Source organism: Vulpes vulpes, chromosome 16 (assembly GCF_048418805.1).
Source record: "Vulpes vulpes isolate BD-2025 chromosome 16, VulVul3, whole genome shotgun sequence".
Lineage (NCBI taxonomy): Eukaryota > Metazoa > Chordata > Mammalia > Carnivora > Canidae > Vulpes > Vulpes vulpes.
This window is the reverse complement of record NC_132795.1, coordinates 9,764,844-9,788,534: the sequence shown is the minus strand read 5'-3', so window position 1 is coordinate 9,788,534 and position 23,691 is coordinate 9,764,844. Positions and strand designations below refer to the sequence as shown.

The 23,691-nt window shown below is 35.9% G+C and overlaps 1 protein-coding gene across 1 annotated transcript in view; it reads left to right on the top strand.

Moving 5' to 3' along the window:
• Positions 1–23,691, top strand: part of SPAG16 (sperm associated antigen 16) — a 935,138-nt gene that overhangs the window by 434,421 nt on the left and 477,026 nt on the right. Inside the window, exon 11 of the mRNA XM_026002203.2 lies at positions 20,628–20,771. Coding sequence (XP_025857988.2) covers positions 20,628–20,771 — 144 coding nt within the window. The remainder of the gene's footprint in view (positions 1–20,627; positions 20,772–23,691) is intronic.

Sequence of the window (23,691 nt, the reverse complement as noted above, 5' to 3'; positions counted from 1 at the left end):
ATGAGATCTTTTTTATTATGTATTGCAGATTTCCTTAAAAGAGAACATATTTCACAACGTAGAATGTGACATTATTGTTGCACAGCAGTAAAGTTGATGTGTATGGTGTGTGGCATGCATCCAACCGTGTCATCCATCAATGAAATTTCAGAGGTTGATTATACTACAGAACAATCCTATAGTGGAAAATTACCCACTTTCTCAGGAGCTACCATTTAACACATCTTTTTTGAAATGAAATTTGCGACTTCCTGCTAACAGCTATAGAAGGGAGATGAGGAGGGGGAAATGGAGGGGAAGGCTCTTCCTATAATGAAAAGAAAGAAAGATAGAAAAGGTAGGAAAAGAACATTTAAATTGGCACTATCTCTAAAGAGAAAGCCATATGCTCAGCACACTTTCCATATTCCAGTTTTATAATTACTCTTGAGGTTCCTGAGGGCTTCTAAATCAGGCCATTTCTGAAAGAAGATATATATTTTTTGTTGTTTCAAATTTAGATAATCTTTTCACACTTGGAAATTAGGAATGCACATTAAGATGTTGATAGGAAATTGAGTAGAGAAAGAATTTATATTTTTAATCACCTGACTTTAATGATAATCGCATTTAGGCCAGGTCTCTATTACCCAGTGAAGAAAAGAATTGAGGCAATTACCTTAACAATTGAGACAAAACCACCTAGAGGACATTGTCGGGTTTAGTTAGCTGGATAGTGAATAAGATGCCTGAAATTGATGGAGGCACTGAGCTACTCAAAATGGAGCAGAAACTTTTATTTTTTTTCCTGTCTGTGACAAGCTCTCACATGGTTTCCCTTCTGATAGGAAATTATTTAAAAGATGAATAGAAATGAAACCATGGTTGCTTGATTTTGGAAAATCATCTAGAATTTTAGACAATTTGATCCCTGTTCATTAATTTGGGAGGGTAAAAGATTCCATTTAAGAGAGAATAAGGTAAATTTCATAAATGTACACAATAAATACCCTGGAGTCTCAAATGTGGAAGAGAACAACCAGTTAGAGGAAACCAGAAAAGCCTTTTTGGGAGAAGGAATCTTAAAAAAAGGATTTCTAAGTCTCAAATAGGGCTAGGATTGTTGAGTGGAAGAGGGATAGTGTGTGGGTTATGGAGGAACAAGCAAGATATCACTAGGTAGCCCTAGTGGAAACAGAAACGAAAAGATAAGCTTGAAAAGTACAGTGTATGTGTTATTGTGCCTGTTTGTGGATCAGAGCATAGTGTAGTTTGATGGAAAAATACTGGAAACTATGACCAGAAACTATAATAATAGTATAATAATCATTACAAAATGTGCTGAAGGGTACCTGGGTGGCTCAGTTGGTTAAGCATTCACCTTTGTCTACGGTCTTGATCCTTAGGCTCCCTGCTCAGTGGGGAGTCTACTCCTCCCTCTCCCTCTGTACCTACCCCCACTCATTCTTTCTCTCTCTCTCTTTCAAGTAAATAAAATCTAAACAAAACAAAACAAAAAACAAAAACATGCTGAGGCTTAGTAGGTCCTGAATATGTTTCTGATATAATAGGTCCTGAAATGTGTCTCAATCTGAAAACATAGCCTTTGCTAATGTCTCAAATAGACTTTATAACTCTGCTGAAGTTCATTTACTGCCAACTAATTTACCTATGTATATAAATTTCCATTAATTCTTACAATGGAAAAGAGAATTTTGTCATTATTATACTTCATTTTTGTTTTTTAATAGATGGTCCTTATGGAAAACAAAAAGACTTTTTGTTATGCTTCTCTCACACCTGAAAAAATAGCCATAAGCATGACAATTGTAGGTAAAGACAGACTTATGCTGGCAAGATTGTTTCTTCACTTAGCTTGAAGCTGATTGTGCACAAGAGCAGTTTGGTGTTATCCCCGGTGGTGCTAGGAAGAAGGAATTCACATTCATTTTAGATCCTTGGTTTACTTATTTTCTTCCCTATTTGTCTGCTGGATATTAGCATCCTTTTTCCCCCCTGGGGAAAATTTTTTTCCTTAATAAAATAAGTGAAATAATCACTTTAATGGAAATAGAATTAAAATTTGATAATTACTTAACTGCAACAATAATTTGCAGGGGCTTAGCATTGCTTTTTTCATGCTTGCATTTTTTTTACTAAAATGTTGATGTATTTTTAAGATTTCATTACTTTTCAGGTTTAAAGTAGTTATATTTTAGTTAATGAAATATAATGCATCATATTTGGTAACTGAGGATTTATTTTTTAAGTACAGAGAATGTTCTTTCTTATAGATTGTAATTGTAGCTACATTCATTGTGTCAAATTATGTATGCATTATTAGACCTTCAAACCCCATAATAAATTATGTATATTACTGTTTGGGGGCGTTTGCTTAGTGGCACAAATATTTATATAACAAAAATCTAAGTTATATTTATAAGCAAGAAAACTGAAATCTCTACACTCTTTAGGATCTAACTTCTCTTGATGGTAGGAAAAAGAGTATTTTAATGGCCAAAATGGGATGAAATACAATTCCTAAATAATTTTTAAATTCGCAATTCAAAATTTATGTTCATTTCTATGGTCTTATAAAATAGGTGTTTGGCAGAAAACCATTTTTTAAGGCTAATAACATTTGAAAGCATAACACCTCATATAACATATGAGTTAAGAATTGTGGATTTTGTACAATTGTTCTAAAGATTATAATTTCCTGAACTCACAAAGCTTTAGAATATTACAAAATGTAATTCTTTAATATGGAGAAGTATCTACTGGATTAGTAATATAAGTAAGGAACTAAGAACTTAGTTTGAATAGCATATATTATTATTGTGCATATATTATACATTTTTTTAATACATTGAAAGTAGATATATTTTCTTGTCAGTTTCTACAGAACTGTCTGGCATTTTATTTGTCTTGTTTTTGTTTTCTTTTGTTTTTGTTTTTATGATTTGTTTAATGGTAGGAAATTGTATGTTTATATTATTTACCAAAAAATTTATATATGCAATCAGTATTTAGACCTCTGATTGCATTGCCTGTATCTTGCCATTTAGATAGGTTTACTAAGGAAGTGAATTGTTAGAAATAGGAGATGGATATATTAGGTTTAACACCTTGTTTACCAAAGTATCATTTTGTTAATATCCAAACTAGATATTGTGGAACATCATTACATTGAAAAATGAATCCTTAATGCATTCATTGAAAAATGAATTCTTAGCTTAGTATGCTTATCTCTTTCTGCATTTGAATGGCTCTTGAATGGGGAGGTAAATATTCCCCTGAGGCTAATATGCGAGTTTTCTGTATTTCTAGAGAAAGCTGAGAGGCAAAACTAATATACCTGAAAAACTCCTTAAGTGACTTTAAGATTAGTAGAGATATTTATACAAAATAGCACTCATCCCCATTCTTGACCATTGTACTCTACTAAAACCAGAAATTTTCATAATTGGCTATGACAAAGATAAGGACAGGATATATTACTGTTGTCATAGAGGGAATAGAACTAAACCAAAAATTCTGTGTTGCATTCAGACAGCAAAGTACTGATCAATAGGATCAATAGTTTTGGATCTTTTCCAGCCTTTGCCTAAAAACTAACTTAGTAGGACATCCATAATGATGACTCCCTGGGTGGGTTAGTATAAAGTAAGAATCTATCACTTTTTTCCATTTGAGTCTGCGTTTCCAATGAGCATTAAAAGACTGAAGACATGAGCTGATAAGCAACTGACTTTCCCCCATCCCACCCTCATTAAGCACTATATAGAAGTTAGAAGAATTCAGATATTTTTTAAAGAAATTGAAAAGATGTTTAAAATTCAATTATCATTTAGTTTCAAATTTAAAAATTGAGAAATTTGAAAATGATTTTTTTTTTTTAAGATTTTATGTATTTTTTCAGAGAGACACAGAGAGAAAGACAGGCAAAGGCAGAGGCAGAGGGAGAACCAGGCTCCATGCAGGGAGCCCGATGGCAATCGTGGGACTCAATCCTGGGACTCTGGGAAAGCGCTCTGAACCGAAGGCAGACACTCAACCACTGAGCCACCTCGGTGGTGTCCCTGAATGTGATCCCTAAGTGTGGAAATAATGAATAAAATAATAACCAGCATTTAATTGAGCGCCCAATATGAGACCGATGCTTTCCTAAGTGCTTTCTATGTATTTTAATTTAAATTTTATTTAATGCTTCAGCATTAATGTTCTATAAATGAGAAAATAAATGTACAGACGAGTAATTCATTTTATTCATTTGAAGTATGGAGAACATTATTTTAGAAGTCTTAAGAAAATTCTAGAAAAGAAAAGCCTTACTATTTATCTCAAGAAAGCCTACTTTTTAAAAGTAATTTCTAAATTTTAGAGTTTGATGTTTCATATTATTTGAGAAATTGTTTTATGAAGCTAGTCATGGAAAACCTACATATTCCAATGGTTACTAATCCATGTACTTGACCCACATTAAAACCATTTACAAGTCTGTAAAAGCAGCAACAAACCTAAAAGTAGAAGGCACATTTGAAGCAACCCAGGTAGGTACTACTACTAGGATCAAATTCAGTGTGTCCAAGATTATGAAAAACATGTTATTTTTGTGTTCCAAATGCTAATGCATGTCTTTTTCTGAAGATCTGGAATTTAGAAAATGTGAATATATAGGCTTTTACTTGATTAAGCCAAGTGCTCATTGAGACCTAAACATAAGATTCTGAAAGGTAGAAATAAAATATTAGCTTTTACTGATAAAAGTAAAATTAGTGGGATATTTTGATATGTGGCCACATTGGGCTTTCTACCACTCTACTCATGCAAGGTAGGCTAATTGGGGCACAGGTAATAGTGATGATAACCAGCCCTGTCCTAGCAATATACAGCACATAAGTGTTGAAAAAGTGTGTTTAGTACAGGCAAAGAGAAGAGACAGAAGCTAGAAGGAACTGAAAACTGTAACTGCAACTCCAAAGTTTTACCTAGCCCGCTAGATTAAGTTTTTCCTGCATCTCAGAAGAGTGAATGATGGTGTGGAGAGAGGCTAGGACTGTAACTCTTAAAGGAAATTCTTCATCTAAAACACAAGACCTGGGGGATCCCTGGCTGGCTCAGCGGTTGAGCATCTGCCTTCAGCCCAGGGTGTGATCCTGGAGTCCTGGGATCGAGTCCCACATCAGGCTCCCTGCATGGAGCCTGCTTCTCCCTCTGCCTGTGTCACTGCCTCTCTCTCTCTCTCTCTTTCTCATGAATAAATAAATAAAAACAACAACAACAACAAAAAAACAAAATCCTCACAAAACCTGGTGACAAGCTTCCTTCTATTTTATTATTACAGTGATAATTATAATTTGATATTTATAATTAGAGCCATTTGCAAGAGTTGTAGATTTATCATAGTTCAGAGCAGCAGGTTTGGTGGCAGCAACATTAGGAATAAGAAAGCTAAAACCTAAAGGTCAAGGATCTCGTTGCCTTCTAATTGCTGTCATATCTGCAGACTGTCAGAGAACAGGATTAGAACAAGGAACACTCATTTTGCATAAAGATTTTCTATTTCTCTTGACATTTCCAACAACTTAGTAGCATGACCAAATGAAATCTGAAATAATGGATGGGAAAAGTTAGGTGGGAGGACTATCCAATGTAAGAGTTCTGTCTCAGCCTAATTAAGATTCAAAAATGAGATTGAAAAGATGAAGTCAAAGAACAAAAATTACAAGGAAATTGTGGTAATTGATGAAGAGAGACTATAATTGGTAGAAAGGAATGAAAATGGTGATTTCAGTTATCTCTGATTTCTAATAAGATTGCAGGGACTTGCAGCAAAATGTTTTGGAATGTCTAGCAGGTAAAGATTATTAGGTCAAAAACATTAATTCACATAAAATTTGAAAATCATTGTATATAATATTCACAGTATTTACCAATTTTCAGTCAACTAAATTAAATGCTTCAGATTACAAATCCAGTAACACAGGAAGGATACCTTCTATTTTCCTTGTTATGTTAATTAGTGAAATCTTGAACTCATGCTAAGTAATCAATACATGTTGATTGACTATGGGTGATTTGTAGGCTCTAAGAATGGCAGATTATTTTTTAAAGATTTTATTTATTTATTTGAGAGAGAGAGAGCATGAACAGGGGGAAAGGGTAGAGGGAGAAGCAAACTCCCTGCTGAGCAGGGAGACCATTGGGGAACTCGATCCCAGGACCCTGGCATCATTACCTGAGCTGAAGGCAGACGCTTAACCAACTGAGCCACCCAGGAGCTGAAGGATAGATTATTTTTAAAATGAGTGTTAAATGTGCAAAGCTATAATCAAGTTTTTGCTATTTTACCAATGAAGGGAAAACAATGCTGTAATAAATGTTAACTTATCTATATGTAATGTAACTCTGGGATCGAGTCCCACATCAGGCTCCCTACATGGAGCCTGCTTCTCCCTCTGCCTGTGTCTCTGCCTCTCTCTGTCTCTCATGAATAAATAAAATCTTTAAAAATTTTTTTGATTTCCAAATTAAAGTTTGTTGTAGGATAACAATAGAACAATTTAGCATACATGGCAACACAGATAAATTGAAAACACAGGACAAGGTTCCCAAATATTTACTAAGCGGCAGTGAAGAGTGATGCTGGAATTCGATGTTTTTCACAATGCATGTATAACACGGTATATATCCAAATGGCAAGTCATCTTGGCTTTAATGTCCAATGACCATGACTCTAAATGCTTTGCTTTAATAGCTTAAACATTTTCTCTTACGGAAACTGCCACAGAAAACAATTACATATAATAATAAGTGGGGAAAAAGTAAGTGTTAATATTTTATTTTATTCTGAGTCATAAAGAACACATAATTTAATAAATTTAAACAAACTAGGGGTGGTGGAAGGGGGGAGGAGGGCGGGTGTTGGAGGGGAATGGGTGACGGGCACTGAGGTGGACACTTGACGGGATGAGCACTGGGTGTTTTTCTGTATGTTGGTAAATTGAACACCAATAAAAATTAATTTAAAAAAATAAAGTTTTTTAAGAAATGTTTTTGTTATTTCAATAGCAGTAAATGGGAAAAATGTAAAAAGAGGCATTTTTCTGACTTCATAAAAAGAATGTCTCAAACAGTATAAAGTATAAAATAATGCATCTGTGTCAGGAGTTTTTTTCATCTTAATTTGGGTAGAGGGAAAACCAGAAGCCCTCAACGATATACAACAAGATTTCGATGCTCAGGCACCCAAGGTAGTCATCTAGGAAATTCTGTTTGTAGTTAGTTGTTGGTTCTTCTGGTCTTGACTGTACTCACATGTGCATGAGGCAGCTGATCTGGTATGGGATGAAAATCAGGACATCATAGTTCTGCTCCATGCATCTCTCATCCCCCATCAGATTTGGGAGGGTATATCCTTCTCATGATGATAAGAAGGGGAAAAAAGAGAGCAAGCCCAATCATGAAAACACTCTTCAAGCCTCTTGGGTGTGCCACATTTACTAATATGTCATTGGTTAGTGCAAGTCATAGCATCAGGCCCATAATTACAGTTGGGAAAGATAGATTAGACCCACTCTCCAGGATAGTTTTCCTAATGTAGACATATTCCTGGATTCCAGGGATTTGGACATTGTTGGTTCACGAACTCCTCTGAAGCTTTCCAGGTGTAATCTGAAATCAGTCCCCATGCTCAGAAGGCAGGAAGAGACTGAAAAAAAAGAGGTGGCCCACTCCAGGGTGGTAGGTGTTTTAATAAGCAAGGAAACTTATATACAAGGCTTGTCTTGAGTGGCAGCAATAGGAGTGGATCCCCAAGTCCACCTGCCAAATCTTAAAAGTTTCTGCAGAGGTCTTACCTGGGTTCAGTCCCATATACCATTCAGGTGTATTCAGCATCATATCACTGTCTCAAGGCCATGTCCCCAGAACAGCTCTGGGAATGAGAAAAGAAAGCAAAACCCACATTCCAAGGACTGAGGAGAGGATGAGGAGGCTGTTTGTCTGAGCTCACAAGTCAACAAACACTCAAGTCTTTTGAATGACCTCTCCCTTCAGACATGGACATTTTGGGGAGACAATTCTGTTTACTGTAAGAACTTCCTAAATATCTTCTGTGTGAGAAAGTGCTCTCAAAGCTATTTAAAATAATAGTTGGAATAGTTAAATTTTTGAACACTAGGAATTACGCTATTTATGAATTATTTAATCTCCTATATGAGCTAAAGATGTTTATTATTCCTATTTTGCTAAAGAGGAAACTGAAGCTTAGCTATCTTCCAAATGCTAAGTCCAGTTACACAGACCACAGAACCTTTGGGGTAACTGCGATATAGAGCTCCTTTGCTTAAACTCTTGCTGATTGTCTTAACCAAAAAAGAAAATTATCATGACATATGAAGTTCTATTTCTGTCAAACTTCTAACATGCTATAACAAAATAATTTCCTTTTGGCAAAATGTTCTAGAATAAAAGTGATTTTTATTAATACATTTGGAACTTTGTGTTCAGAATTATCAGTTCCTAAGTTTACCCAAAATATTTCCTCTGATTATCTGCCCACATCATTCTTTTCTCCCCTTCAGTTTGAATTCTGCTTTAATGCATTGATTATATTGATAAAGATGTGGGAGGGGGGAGTGGCAAGGAAGAAGCTGATCTATTGTATAAGAGGATGGAAAGATATGGAGTAGAATTGTAATAAGTGAAGTTATTAAATCAGATGCAATTTTACAGGTCAGTGAAACCTTATACTGAGAAAATATAAAGCAGAGTACATAAGCACACAGAACCTTAGACTCCTAGGTCATTCTTATACCTGCATGAGTGAGGTAAAGAGAGGACAGCAAGACACAGGGGAAGCTTAAATATGCAGGATTAAGGGGTTGATAAACACTGAAGCAAACACTTACCTCTCCTGGTTGTTCTTATAGTTTCTTTTCCTCACTAAGGACAATATAAAAAACAAAATGTTAAAACGCAAATTATACATACATGCACACACACAATGCAAAAGGTAACTGGTAACAGAGCCAAGTTGTATAGTGAAGCTTTGAATAATTTTAAGAGGGTCTCTGCTGCAGGCATTGAATGTTGCATAAAGAAAGTAATTAGAGTTATTTATGATAGAAAAAAGTTGATTAAGCTGTGTGCTTCAGAGAACTGAGGACGGTACAGTCCTCTGATGCAGTTTTCTTTCTCCCTCTGAATTGGTAGAAGTCAAAGTAGATAATCAGGGAACTGAAAATCTACGCAGTTGTTCCTATTCTGATTGCAGTATCGGGCTGGATAAAAACAGAAGCTCCAGCAGTTACCTGAGATTGTAGCAGGTTGCTGCTGAGACTGCTCTCCCTATTCCCTTTTCTTATCCAAAGTGGGTAGTTGGGAACAGAACAAGTAGCCAATACATACCTCTTTATTTTTGTTTCTTTCAAATGAAAAAGAAGATGTCAGCAGCATTTAGGATGCAGAGATAAATTCATGGGAATAAAGGATAAAACAGCACCCTACCGCATGGCAAATTATCAGGACCCATTTCCTGTCTGTCCTTTGTCTTTCTTTATATGTCATTGTTTGGACCTATCTCTATCTACCTCATTCCTTGTGGAAGGCTTAAGTCCCACCATCTTATGTGTTTATCAGTTCCTAGTTTGGCCCAGTTGGCTACCTAATTCCACCCTGTGAACTTACATTTTTTATTATACTGAGCTTTATTAAGATGTTTTATAACTGAGTTTTATTCTTGTCCCTTCACCCTCCTCCATTCACTGGAAGTGCTCAGGGGCTCACTCACTGCAGCTCCTCGTGACGTCACCTCAACTACATACAGTGAGTGCCAAACTCAGAGACTAGGGCCCTCTCTTCTCCCCATATAAGTCTTGCCACAGGGTCTCTGACACAAATGAGGCAGGGTGATATAGACTTAATCAGTCTTAGCACATGTTTTAGTCTAGAAATTGAAACTCAGATTGATCTCTGTAACCTATGATGATTTCAATATATTCCTTGAATTTCAAAATATATTTGTAAAACGCTAAATTTTACTAAATATTCTTCAAAAATAAAATAACCATAAATAATTTTGGCTTTCTAATTTACTTATCAAATAGGCACCAAAAAAATGTCAATAGTTAAATATCCCAATCCTCAGCTTGGTGATTTCTAACAAATTTGGCCAAGTTCAGAACAGAATTCTGTGCTCTAGCATGTAAATTTACCTTAATTCCATGTCTTAAGTAGTAATACTTCCAATTATTCCTAGATCATACATCTGAGTTATATTTTTAAATATCCTCCTGGAAAAGAGATTTTATGACAGAGCTCTTACCATGGGGATGTTTGACTTTGGCTTAAAAAAGCATCTACTCTGTGTCACTAATATACCAAGATGTGAAATGGAAAATTTTTATATTCATAGCTACACAGAGTTCTTGTAAATTGCTGAAACATGAAATAACCAAATAAACTTTATTATTGAAATGGGTTTCTTAAGAACATAAATGTGTAATGTAACTTTCAAACCTGTTAAACCATGAAAGAACTACACCGATTTCATAACACAAAGCACAGTGTGTATAAAACTATGTAGCATAAAATGTTCAGCTGCCAAAGTAACAGAAAGGTTCCAGGAGGTATTTTCATAAATCTGGAAACAGTTAACCTGTTTTGATGATCTCCCTCATTCCATTTACCTGAATAGCAGGGCCTGGCTTTCTGTATCTTTGGAGTTAATAAATTCAATTTAGTTGAGTCTGTATTTTAAAATGGTCTTTCATATTAGAAAGTTCAACTTTCTGGAGAAAATGGAATGGTATTATTCAGATTAAGAGTATCCTTTCATAAGTTTTGTTTTATTTGGTAAGTAAAACAACTGAATAAAGTGAAGGAGACAGTAAATGACATCACATTTTTTTTTTATGTGAGGAAACAGAGACATAATAAATTTAAATGACTTTTGTTCGAGGCCACTGGTCCCCAGGGTCTTAAGAATTTTCTTCTCGATGATAATTGGGAAATGGCATCACCTATGCACTCACCTGATTGGGAGTATTTCCCACCCTGCGAAACATAGACATTTAGCTGTGCAAATGAGGTCATAGGACAATTTTAAGGATTATTAGGCTGCATATTTGCATATATGTTGACTTTTCATAAATGACTTTTGAGTTGAGTGTTAGTGGAAAATGTTTACCTGTGCATTTGGAGAATTTTTTTCATATTAAGATGCAAAGCTACAAATCTCAATAGCGTGTTTATATTAGTTTATACACTTTAATATAACAAAATGCTATTACTCTTATTTATAAGTAGTTGATTTAAGTAGCATTAGCTAAGATTGGACTTTAACCTGAAAACTTTTCCTAGAAAACTGAAATTAAACTAATACTTTAGTTTAAAAAAAATACATTTGTGCTATGTAATTCAAAGAAAACAGATTTTGGGAAAGTTGTGTGGAACTGCTTCTTCACATAGGGTGAAAAAAGCCAAACAATTTATATCTTTTTTTTTTTAAAGATTTTATTTATTTATTCGTGAGTGACTGAGAGAGAGAGAGTCAAAGACATAGGCAGAGGGAGAAGCAGGCTCCCCACACAGAGCCCGATGCGGGACCTGATCCTGAATCCCAGGATCAAGACCTGAGGTGAAGGCAGACACTCAACCTCTGAGCCATCCAGGCATCTCAATCTATATCTTGTTAAAAGGGATTTGGGTTTAATCTATGAACTGCTTATATGAGTGATGTTACATAATGTGGGTGAATTTGTTCTTTTAATATATGGCCTTTTAAATACCTACTAAGTAATCTAAGTCACTGGTGAAGGCCTTTCCCCAACAAGGACCCGGAATACACATCCAGTCTTCCCTGCTTCATACCTGTTGATGGTTGCATTAGTACTACCAGCCAGGTAGCACGACAAAGGGAAGACTATTTGGTATGCCCCTCTACTCCAAATTTACTGTATGTATAAAGTTGAAATAACATTGAACAAGAAAAATAAAAAGAATTTAGCCTTTCTGGCTACCATCCAGGGCACTATTAATAAATCCCTAAACTATGAAAATGCCCCACCTATTTAGTAAAAATGAAATGAGGGTGCTACTTTCCAGATCTCGACAATACAAATCTGACTTAGCTTTGAGTAAACTCTATAATATCACAGTTTTTTAAACTTATAGTGACAGGGAAATATTAAGATTTAATATTTTCACATTTTCTTAGCTGACTTCTAAAAATGAACGTGACTTGATACCTTATTTTGACAGATTTCTAATTATTTTGTTTTGTGCACATATTCATTTTATGACTTTTATTCCAGTTTACTTTGGCATTTTTTAAAGTGTACTTAATTACTTAAAATTTCTTACTGGTGAAAACAGCTATGAATTGACTCTTCCTAAAGATAATAATGAAATTCTTAATATACTAAAGTGACATCTGTCAAAATAATGAGGAGTTATCTGTTAAATGGATATAAAGCCATTATTTTTAGGTTACTGCTATATATTTTTAGCTAAGTGTCCAAATTTCTTTTCTTGCTCTGTCCTTTCTCATTTTCCACATAGTGGCTAGAGAGAGCTTTTCAATACTTATCAACCACATATCATTCTCCCACTTAAAACCATTAGATGATCGTAGGATAAATTTTATTCTTTTCTCAGCCTATGGGGCCCTACATGATCTAGTCCTTGTCCTTTTATTGTTCCCCATCCATCCTCAACACAGTGCTCGCTGACTGCTCTCTGTAGTCACTCTGATCTGCCTTCTGTCCAGTGAATACACCAACTCCTTTCAGCCATAGTGCTTTTGCACATGCAGTCACCTGTACCTGAAACTACCTGCCCCTAAATCATCCTAAAGAAGCTTCTTCCTTCTTGCCATTCTGATTTCAGCTAGAATGTCACATCTTCAATGAGGACACCTCTAAGCACCTCATTAAAATAACATTCCCCTGCAAATCATTGTCATATCACTTTGTTACTTTTTTCTTATAGCTGAATTATCTTGTTCAGTTATTTTATTATTGTTTGTTTCCCTCCATTCACATGTAAATGAATGAAGTGATGTGGGTGATCCCCCTGTCTGTTTTGCATAGTGCATCATAGGCCCTTGACACATTTTTGTAGAAATAATGAAAAAAAAAGTTGCATGTTAGAGTGCTCTGTAAATCCTGAAGCATGTCCAATTATAAGATGCAATTATTAGCTGAGTAACAATGAGACAAGTCTTTTATATATATTTGTCCTGATAAACTGGATAAAAAACGTGCGAGTGTGTGCTGTCCTTAAGGATAAGTAGATAAGCGGTCACCTAAAGTTTATGGGGCACACATTTTGATATTGATTCATTTTCAAACTACTGTGCATCTTCTGTGTTGGAAATAATTAGAGCCTGTGAACTGAAGTGAAGGAAACATTTACAATGCTGAATAACCTAAAGTGAAGACAGGGGTATCTAATTAGTCTTTCTTCTGACAATCTTTTTTTGGATTAATATTCTTCTCTTTGAAAAGTCTAACAGTGGTGCTTATGTCACCGACTCTACTGATAATTAATAGTGTTCGCCATACACCTACACATATTCCTTCCAAAATATTCTTGTGTGATGCCACTACTGGAAAGAACAGTTTCAATTAGAGAGGAGAGCTTTTGAAGTATAGATCATGTGGTCTATTATAAGGAATATGTCCTATTATAAAAGAAAAATCTCTCATAGAACATAATAGTTTATGTAACTTGCCTGGGATATTGTTTAACAAAACACTTTATGGATACTTCATTAGGACATGACTTGATGAAGAAGCAGGAGTAGCATTCATCCACATTTTTCTTTTTTAAAATCCCTAAGATGTTTTCCTGTACTATTTCCACCCCAGTCACAAGCTTATTAACTTGGGAATGAGGTGACAGGGCCTTTGTCTTTGAATCTTGTAATTATAATTAATAGTAAGTTAAAGGGAAGCAGAACGCTTATATTCAAAGTTTAAAGTAAAATGACTTTGTGGCACTTAGGGCAGGTGCCAGAAGATATTAAGTAAGAGCTCATTATTCTTATTAATAAGAACTTCGGGGAGACATCTTTGAGAAGCAGAGTCATTTTATGGTTACAAGAGGGACACCTATCTGTGGACAGAGCTTGGGAGTGGAACTGTGCTCTTCTTGTCTGAGGATGCCTAAGGCCTAGCAGAGGCTTTCCCAGACGGTTCCTTCACTAGTTTGTGCCAGTTTTATACATGAAGACAGAGATAGGAGTCAGTGTATACATACTGTCCACTGCTTCCTTAATACATTTCTAAAAGTATATCATGAAATAATCCTAAAACTTCATTATATTTACTTGTGAAAGTATTATGTGGGGGTGGGGCTGCATTTTACCAAATGATTTAATATCCAATAAAGCCCAGCAGTGGCCAATGTCTGCCAGAGCCACATGGAAACATCATTTCTCTCTCTAAATATCTGCAATTTTAAGTACTAAATTTACTACCCATATTCTTTAAAAGAAGCATATATGATTTATAGAAGTTAACTACATGAAGGACCAGTTACAATAAAGTATAATAGTGTTGAATAATAATAACAGCTAACTTGGGGATCCCTGGGTAGCTCAGCAGTTTGGTGCCTGCCTCCTTCGGCCCAGGATGTGATCCTGGAGTCCTGGGATCGAGTCCCACATTGGGTTCCTGCATTGAGCCTGCTTTTCCCTCTGCCTGCATCTCTGCCTCTCTCTCTCTCTCTCTCTCTCTCTCTCTGTGTGTGTGTGTCTCATGAATAAATAAATAAAATCTTTTTTAAAAAATGTAAAAAAAAATACAGCTAACTTTATGGAGAGCCAACCATGTTCAGATATTGTTTCAAACACTTTGCATATGTCAACTTATTTATCCTCACAACACCTCTTTGAATGAGGCTTATGGTTCCCTCCTTTTCACAAATATGGAAACTGAGACTGAGAGGTTATACAATGTAATTAGCTACTAAGGAAGTTGTAGACCAGTATTCAAATCTGGGCATGCCGGTCTCAGGGACTCCGTCTGTCCTGTGATAGTGTTCACTGTATTTTCATTACTTGTCTACCACTATTCTAAGTCCTCTACGTGTATTATTTAATTCCCAGAACAAATCTATGAGGTCAATACTGTATTATTACCATTTCTCAGATGAGGAAGCTGAGGAAAATGCTAGTGAAATGACTTATCTGAGGATGCCTAGTAAGTAAACACTGAAGCAAGAGGTCAGACTCACATGTTACTCTGGAGCCTACACTCTTAAACACTAGGCCACTCCAACCATGTGGATGCTTTACATCAGGAATAGGCAAACTAGGGCCAGAGACCAAATCTCTCCCACCACATGGTTTTATAAATAAAGTTTTTTTTAGAACACAGCCTTGCTTATTCATTTATATTTTGTTTATTGCTGCTTTCATTCTACAATGGCAGAGTTGAGTAGTTATAGCAGAGACCATATGGTTCATAAGCCTAAAATATTTACTACCTGGCCCTTTACAGAAAAAGTTATCCAGCCTCTGCTTTAGAGCATTAGTATTTCTTTCTCAATTATCTTCCTTTCATCCCTCACCACTCTGAGCCTAGCCAGTGCCTAATTTCCAGAAAATAACAAGTGACAGTAATACAAACCTTTCAAACATAATTAGAAAATGACCAAAAAAAAAAAAAAATCAGTTCTATAGAAAATCAAGGTGCATCTCAATCCCTTAGATAGAAATAAGACATTTGGATTGGTTTTTGCCATCTAAAAAGGGAAAAGGCAGTTGAGGGTCTGAGCTCCCTCTACTGAGAGACATGGACTCTGGAGAAAATCTGCTCATATTCATGTCTTCACTCCATTTCCTGGCTTCATGACCTTGAGCAGATCACTTAACTTGCATGTATGCCAATTCCCCATTCTGCAAGATGGGTATAATAGTAGACCTAACTCATAGGGGCATTATGACCATTAAATGAGTTAATGCTTGTAATTTTATTATCAAGAACTGACTCCTGTAAAGTGTTCATTATTTCTCCTGTTCTTCAATTTTTTCAAAAGACTAATTCAAAGCTAAGCAGAATAATAAAAGTTGAATATACAGGGGAAGTTCTCAATGTATGAAAAGCCTATCAAATCAATGCTTAATAAATATCCTTCCATGCGGAGAAAAGGGAACCCTCTTACACTGTTGGTGGGAATGTGAACTGGTGCAGCCACTCTGGAAAACTGTGTGGAGGTTCCTCAAAGAGTTAAAAATAGACCTGCCCTACGACCTAGCAATTGCACTGTTGGGGATTTACCCCAAAGATTCAGATGCAACGAAACGTCGGGACACCTGCACCCCGATGTTTCTATCAGCAATGGCCACAATAGCCAAACTGTGGAAGGAGCCTCGGTGTCCATCGAAAGATGAATGGATAAAGAAGATGTGGTTTATGTATACAATGGAATATTACTCAGCGATTAGAAACGACAAATACCCACCATTTGCTTCAACGTGGATGGAACTGGAGGGTATTATGCTGAGTGAAATAAGTCAATCGGAGAAGGACAAGCAGTGTATGTTCTCATTCATTTGGGGAATATAAATAATAGTGAAAGGGAATATAAAGGAAGGGAGAAGAAATGTTGGGAAATATCAGGAAGGGAGACAGAACATAAAGACTCCAAACTCGGGGAAACGAACTAGGGGTGGTGGAAGGGGGGAGGAGGGCGGGTGTTGGAGGGGAATGGGTGACGGGCACTGAGGTGGACACTTGACGGGATGAGCACTGGGTGTTTTTCTGTATGTTGGTAAATTGAACACCAATAAAAATTAATTTAAAAATAAATAAATAAATAAATATCCTTCCACATTTTTCCTAACAGCGTGCTATATGAAAATAGGTGGATAAAAACTCATGGCCCTCTGACAGCTTGAAGTACAAGACAAGGCTCATAATAGTAGTGCAAGAGAATAAGATTTTTATTAAGTTCAACATATAATACATCAACACAGAAACCTAATGCAGACAGGAATGTTAGAGAACGCTTCTCACCTGCTTTCCCCTACAGCACCAGAGCATTTTAATTGTAAATGGTAGAGTCCACTATAGCCTTTAAGACACTCAGATGTCAAGTAGTACCTAGCTCCGATACATACACTGACAGTTCCTGGATATGCTCGTAAACTCAGAGGTAACAGTGACTAAATGACTTAAGCATTTATGGGAAATGATATTATTGTCAAGCTTTTATAAGAATTGTTGATGTTTACAATATACACATAAAAATAATAAACTATGGGGCAGCCCGGGGGGCTCGATGGTTTGGCGCCGCCTTCAGCCCAGGGTGTGATCCTGGAGACCCAGGATCGAGTCCCACATCAGGCTCCCTGTATGGAGTCTGCTTCTCCCCCTGCCTTTGTCTCTTCCTCTCTCTCTCTCTGTGTTTCTCATGAATAACTAACTAAAATCTTTTAAAAAAAAATAATAAACTATGAAAGACTAGTACTAAGTAGAAGTAGCTAAATCATGAACCCCAAATTGAGACTATCCTACAAAGTCAGCCTCCATCCATTCCTGGATGTGAACTTGAGCAACTTATATCTCAATCCCTTACTTAGTCATAAAATAACAAAACTAATAGCACCAGTTAATCACTCATTCAGATACTTGACAAGCATTTATAGAATAGCTACCATGTGCCCGCCACTGTTAGGATTGAGTGTACAGCAAATACACAACAAACAGGCCTAAACTATTGCCCACCTCAGCTTTTATTCCACTTAAGAGAATTAAACATTTAGTACAAATTCTGGTGCACATTCAGTTTTCAAACAGTGCTGGATATCATTACTGTTAACTGATGAGGAAGAGGAGGAAGATTTCAGACACCAGTGCCTCACTGGAGTTGGTAATAACACTGAATTTATGCATCTTGAAAATGTTTCTGGTCCATGGCCCTTACCTTGTGTTCCCAGTCTTGATCTTCTTCCACACAGAGTGATCTGAGTTGGCATTTGCTGCTCTTGATTGGGGGTCTTTATGATTAGGACTATGACCCAGTATTGCTGATATACTTATTTAGTGACTAATCCAATAACAAGTATTGATTGATTGTTATGAAAACATTCTCATCTGTATATTCTGAGTATATTTCTGTTCACTTAATGACCATTTTCATGGATAGGGGTGCCTGAGTGGCTCAGTTGGTTAAGCGACTGACTCTTGGTTTTGGCTGAGTCATGGTTTCAGGGTACTGGAATCTAACCCTGTGTTAGGCTCCGAGCTCAGCAGGGAGTCTGCTTCCCTTCTCTCCATCTTCCTCTCCCTCCTCTCATGCATACACTCTCTCTCTAAAATAAATAAATCTTTTATAAAGACCATTTCATGGATGAAGTAAAATTATATTTAAAGAATAGAATATCAGTGCTTGATTGAAATTTGTCCAGAATGATTAGAAGAAAACTCTTTTATATATGAGATTCTTTAAAAAAAAAAATCATCGTTACAAAAGATCTATCTGAGCAATAAAACCAGAGACTGTGATGAGTAGGATCAGACCATGCCAAGTGGAAGTAGACATTCCAGGTGGCTTGGAGGAGACCCCAAAGTAGAAGGGATCAGAAAGAGTTTGGAAAAACACTTTCAAAACTGATTAACTACCAATGAGTTTGTGTTTATATTTTTTTCCTTAACTTCTACAAACGGCTCCCCTCACAAAAGTCATTTTGGAAACTTATCTTTCAAAGTCTGTAAAGACATCAATGATTTTAGTTATCTTACTTAAAGAGGGTAATTTATCATCTAGTCAAGTGTGCACGTGTCTGCCAGGAAAGCTTCGAGCCAACATATATCATACTCAGTAGCTTCAAGGATTTGGTTTGCCTTCTTATGTGTGTTTGAATATAGAATTCATTTCAATCTGACATTTTTTACCTCTCATCATATTTTTTCTTCTAATTAAGTTCTATAAATGTATCTTCTACCACATTTGAGCTGTAATAAATTCTTTTCCTGGATTGGCCTTCTGAAAGTCACAAACCAACATTGTGATGAATTGCAAAATGACTAATTTCCCTTTTGTGTTTATTTTGAGCAGCAGAATGCTGGAGAAAAATGAAGCAGAGTTTCACTAGAAAGAAGGTCCTGCTTATAGTAGTTACATGCCTGTAAATTGAATATTTTCAACACTAACTGACCCCAGCAGATTTCTGAAATTGCATAGGTCTAATTCAAGGACATAATTTTTCAGCCCCAAGTTTTGGGATTTGATGGTATTACTGGGAGGGATCCATACTGAGGAAAGTTTTCCTCTCATATAAGCCCTGGAGTTAATGATTTGGTGTGCACTGAGACCGTGATGTCATTGGGAAATAGATTTCTTAAATTCTGTATTGCAGAAGAAAGGACCAGGCTATTCACAGAATGGACTGCAGAAGAATGAATGTAAAAATTTTATTTTGGGGGCAGCCCCAGTGGCACAGCAGTTTAGCGCTGCCTGCAGCCTGGGGTGTGATCCTGGAGACCTGGGATCAAGTCCCAGGTCGGGCTTCCTGCGTGGAGCCTGCTTCTCCCTCTGCCTGTATCTCTGCCTCTCTCTCTCTCTCTGAATAAATAAATAAATAAATAAATAAATAAATAAATAAATTTTTAAAAAATTTATTTTTTAAGTCTTTATTTGTTTTACTTCGCTATATTATAGGCAAGTAAATGTATTATATCTTTGATTTGAGATGGCTATGCTGAAATTGAATAATTTGTTGGTAATATATAGGCTGGCATTTTAATAGGTGCTTAACAGTGGGCACATTTGTTCCTATTACATTGTAAAGCATAGATGAAACTCTATATAAATAAGATTAAAGCATTGCCATAGATAAAATATCAGGCATTAACCTTGTAGACTCTTGATTTTACAATGGTTTAACTCCAATATTTAAATAGCCACAATGATCATAGCCCAGTTCAAATAATACTGCTTAATGTGTTAATCATTAATTTTACATACTTCTTTCTCATTTCTCTCTATGCCTTTATAAAGTGGGAATTGCCTTATGCATCCTGAATTCATTACTGTAATTTGTGTACTGTGCATTGACTGAAGCCAATTTAAGTGGCATATTAGCTTAGAATTTGAGCTTCTTCACTTTGTGTAGATAGTGGGCCATGGAGTTAATGTTTCATTTATAGTATTTGTTATAGAGCTATGATAATATGGTTATGATTCATGATCTTTTCCTGGATAATGCCTGATTTAAGATACACTGTAGTCTGAAAAGAATCTTAATTTTTTTTTCTGTAATAAGTATGGCTACTGGTCCACATATCCTAACACCAAACCATCATTGGCATGACTTTTCCTTTATAAAAGGAAAATCAGAATTATTGTTTTCAAGTCAGGATTTAGACATTCGCCTTAACTTGTCATCATAGTTTGCAAACGAGAAATCTGAGATCCAGTAAAGTTTATTAGATTGATGGCAATCAGAAGCTGTAAGCATTAGAACTACAGCCAGGATGTAGAACCTGGCTCTTCTGACTCCGGAGCCAACACTCTGCAAGCGAACTTGCCTTGATAAAATGGGATAACCACTGTCACTTCACTTAATCAGAATGTGGAATCATTTGCTATTATCTCCCCACAACACTCTCTTCTTGTCTCTCCCTGTGCAGTGTCATCATGCACCCCCACAAAGACATCCTAGTCACCTGTGGGGAGGACCGTCTCTGGAAGGTAGTGGGGCTCCCCAAAGGCAACGTGCTTCACACAGGATTTGGCCATACCGACTGGCTTTCCAACTGCTGCTTCCATCCCAGGTCAGTACACACAACTCCCTGAACCTGCTTCCACTCTCCAGGAATGCACTTGTTTATATTTTGTCACTCTACTGGCTTTTTAAAAAACTACTTTATTGAAATATGAAATGACATACAAAAAAAAATTGTGCAAAGTTAATATATGCAACTTGGTAAGTTTGAAGATAAATGTACATCCCTGAAACGACCACCACAATCTATGCCATAAACACACCTATTGTCTCTGAAAATTTCCTCCTACCCACATTACTATTAATTATAAGATACTTAAAATCTACCCTCTTAGAAATTTTTAAGTATACAATATAGGGGATCCCTGGGTGGCTCAGCGGTTTAGCACCTGCCTTCGGCCCAGGGCGTGATGCTGGACTGGAGTCCTGGGATCAAGTCCCGCGTCCTGCTCCCTACATGGAGCCTGCTTCTCCCTCTGCCTGTGTCTCTGCCTCTCTCCCTCTCTCTCTCTGTGTGTGTGTCTCATGAATAATAAATAAAATCTTTTTTTTTTTAAAAAGAAAATTTTAAGTATACAATGTAATATTATTGACTCTATGTTCTAGGACTTAGTCATCTTATATAAATGAAAGTTTGTACTTGGCTAGCTTTTGTGACACGACACTTTTCTCTCTGGAACCCCACACCCTCCACTGAATTTTGAGACATGTAGATAAATGGCTTTCTTGGCTTTCATTATATTGACTTTAGATTGATAGCTTTTGATATTTGGAACATGTAAAAGTCCACATGCTAACACACTTAGCAAAAGTAAGTAGTATCCCGGGACAAGCACAATTAATGCTCCTTGTACACGCAAGCTCTGACAAGGCACATGGATTTCTAGTCAAGAATGCATGCCAGTCTTTACTTTGCTTGTTAATCTTACAGGTTTTCCTCTTAGAATTAAGTTATCTACTAAAAGGGATTAGAAGGCAGTGATCAATTTCTTTAAAAATTTAATGACACTCAAAATATTAAAGAGAACAAAGTAAAACTGAAGACATTGAACCCTGTAATTACAGAATTTACTGTATTTTGGTATCCAGAGGCCAAGGGCACAGAAGTAAAGACATTGTTAAACACATAGGTACTTATTTCTAGTGGCAGAAAGTTCTGCTCACACTCGTTCCAGGGGCAACTCCTTTTCTACCCCAGTCCTGACTGTATTCTCTTATTCATCATTACACTGTTTAACATTTGTAAACACTCTTACATCTGGCTCTAACACTCTCTGGTCTAGGTACTTTTGGGGACACATAGTTCTTGGTACAATCTCTAAACCATCCCATTGGGAAATTTTGTTCTTACGAGGACTCTATTGATTTATTTTCATGTTCACAAAATTCCTTTAAAAGAAAACCACTGTGTTTGTCTTATCCTTCATATGAATGCCAATGAAATTAGATTGAAATAAAAATAAACTAAATTTTTCAGAAATTTGTGACTGAATGAGAACAGTGAGGAGATTTATTTTAATTTTTGAAAAGCTCCTTAAAGTGTAATTTATCTTTGTTACTAAATGTGTGAATTTAATTTTTAAACATGTAGTGCATTTCATATCTGGTATATAGATAAACAGATTCATGCCACTTCTTACCTCTTAGAAACATACAGCCCATCTTGCTAGCAGAGACAATGCAATTAGTAGTATAGCCTATCACTTATGTAGCTGCTGGGCATGCTAATCAGATTTCCATAATGCCCTGTTACCATGGTAGCCAGGGACTCAGAGATTTTTCTCATTAGTGCTTGACCAGCATAAAGTCCTTTTAATAGATCTTCCTGTTTTCCCACTCAATTACTTAAATTAAAATGAGGTGAAATACATCATTATTCACTCACAATATGAATTTACATTTAGTACTTTTCTTTGGCAGAATTGTAGTAAAATGCAGCTACACTTTTTTTTTTTCCTGGTGTGTAGGGAATCCTGAGAAACAAATACATTTAACCTTAAATGTTCTTAAGTGAGAAATGCTGAATAGCAAGAGAGTTAGTGAAAAATAACGAATGATTATTAGAAATAACAAGAAAAAAACTCTTATATTTGGGGTAGAAATTAATTCAGAAAGAGTTTATATTTGAAACCTCAAAATTTTATAATGCAAACCAACATTGAAAAACATATGCATAATAAAAACCCATGTATAATATTATGTATGTAATATATATACGTACACACAAGCATACATGTTTTAAAATTTGTCGACACTTAACACTTCCCGAAATTTAAATTTTTGAACTTTGATTTTTATTGTGACTTAGGTAATTTGGTCAGTAAAAAAATAGTTTATTGTTGAAGGTAATATTTTTTCTATTTATATACTCATCTGTTAAAAAATTAAACATAAATTTGATTCAAATATGATACTTCAGTAGGTAGTTGGATCTTTGACTAAAGAATGCAATCGTAGTCTTTCTCAGAGCCCATTTGTGTGACCAGCTTGATTCTGCTCCCTGGGAAGAGGCTCAGAGTGGACATACTATGTACCTGCTCCCTGTGCTCTTCACACAGGAAAAGAAACTTATACATTTTCTTTATTTTATTTTTAATTGTAGTTGTTCCTGTGTAGCTGTGACTAGAAACTGTAACTTACGTTACTTCCAACTGGATGTCTTCCTGATTACTATGACATTCAATGCAATGTCTCTTCTTCCACAATGACATGACCCAGATTTCTTCTGGGGGTCAATCCTACTTGATATGACAGTAGTACTTACCCTGACCTAAGCAAATCAATCTTTGTTGTCCTATTTCACTTGCCAAAGTAGGCCTCTTCAATATATAAACAACAAATACAACAGGCATAGTAATATTTATATCAAAGATATACAGATGAAAAATATAGCTGAGAAGATGATTTCTCACTTGAGAATTCAGATAATATGATGTGGAAATATATAAAACAAAAGATCTTGTAAATAC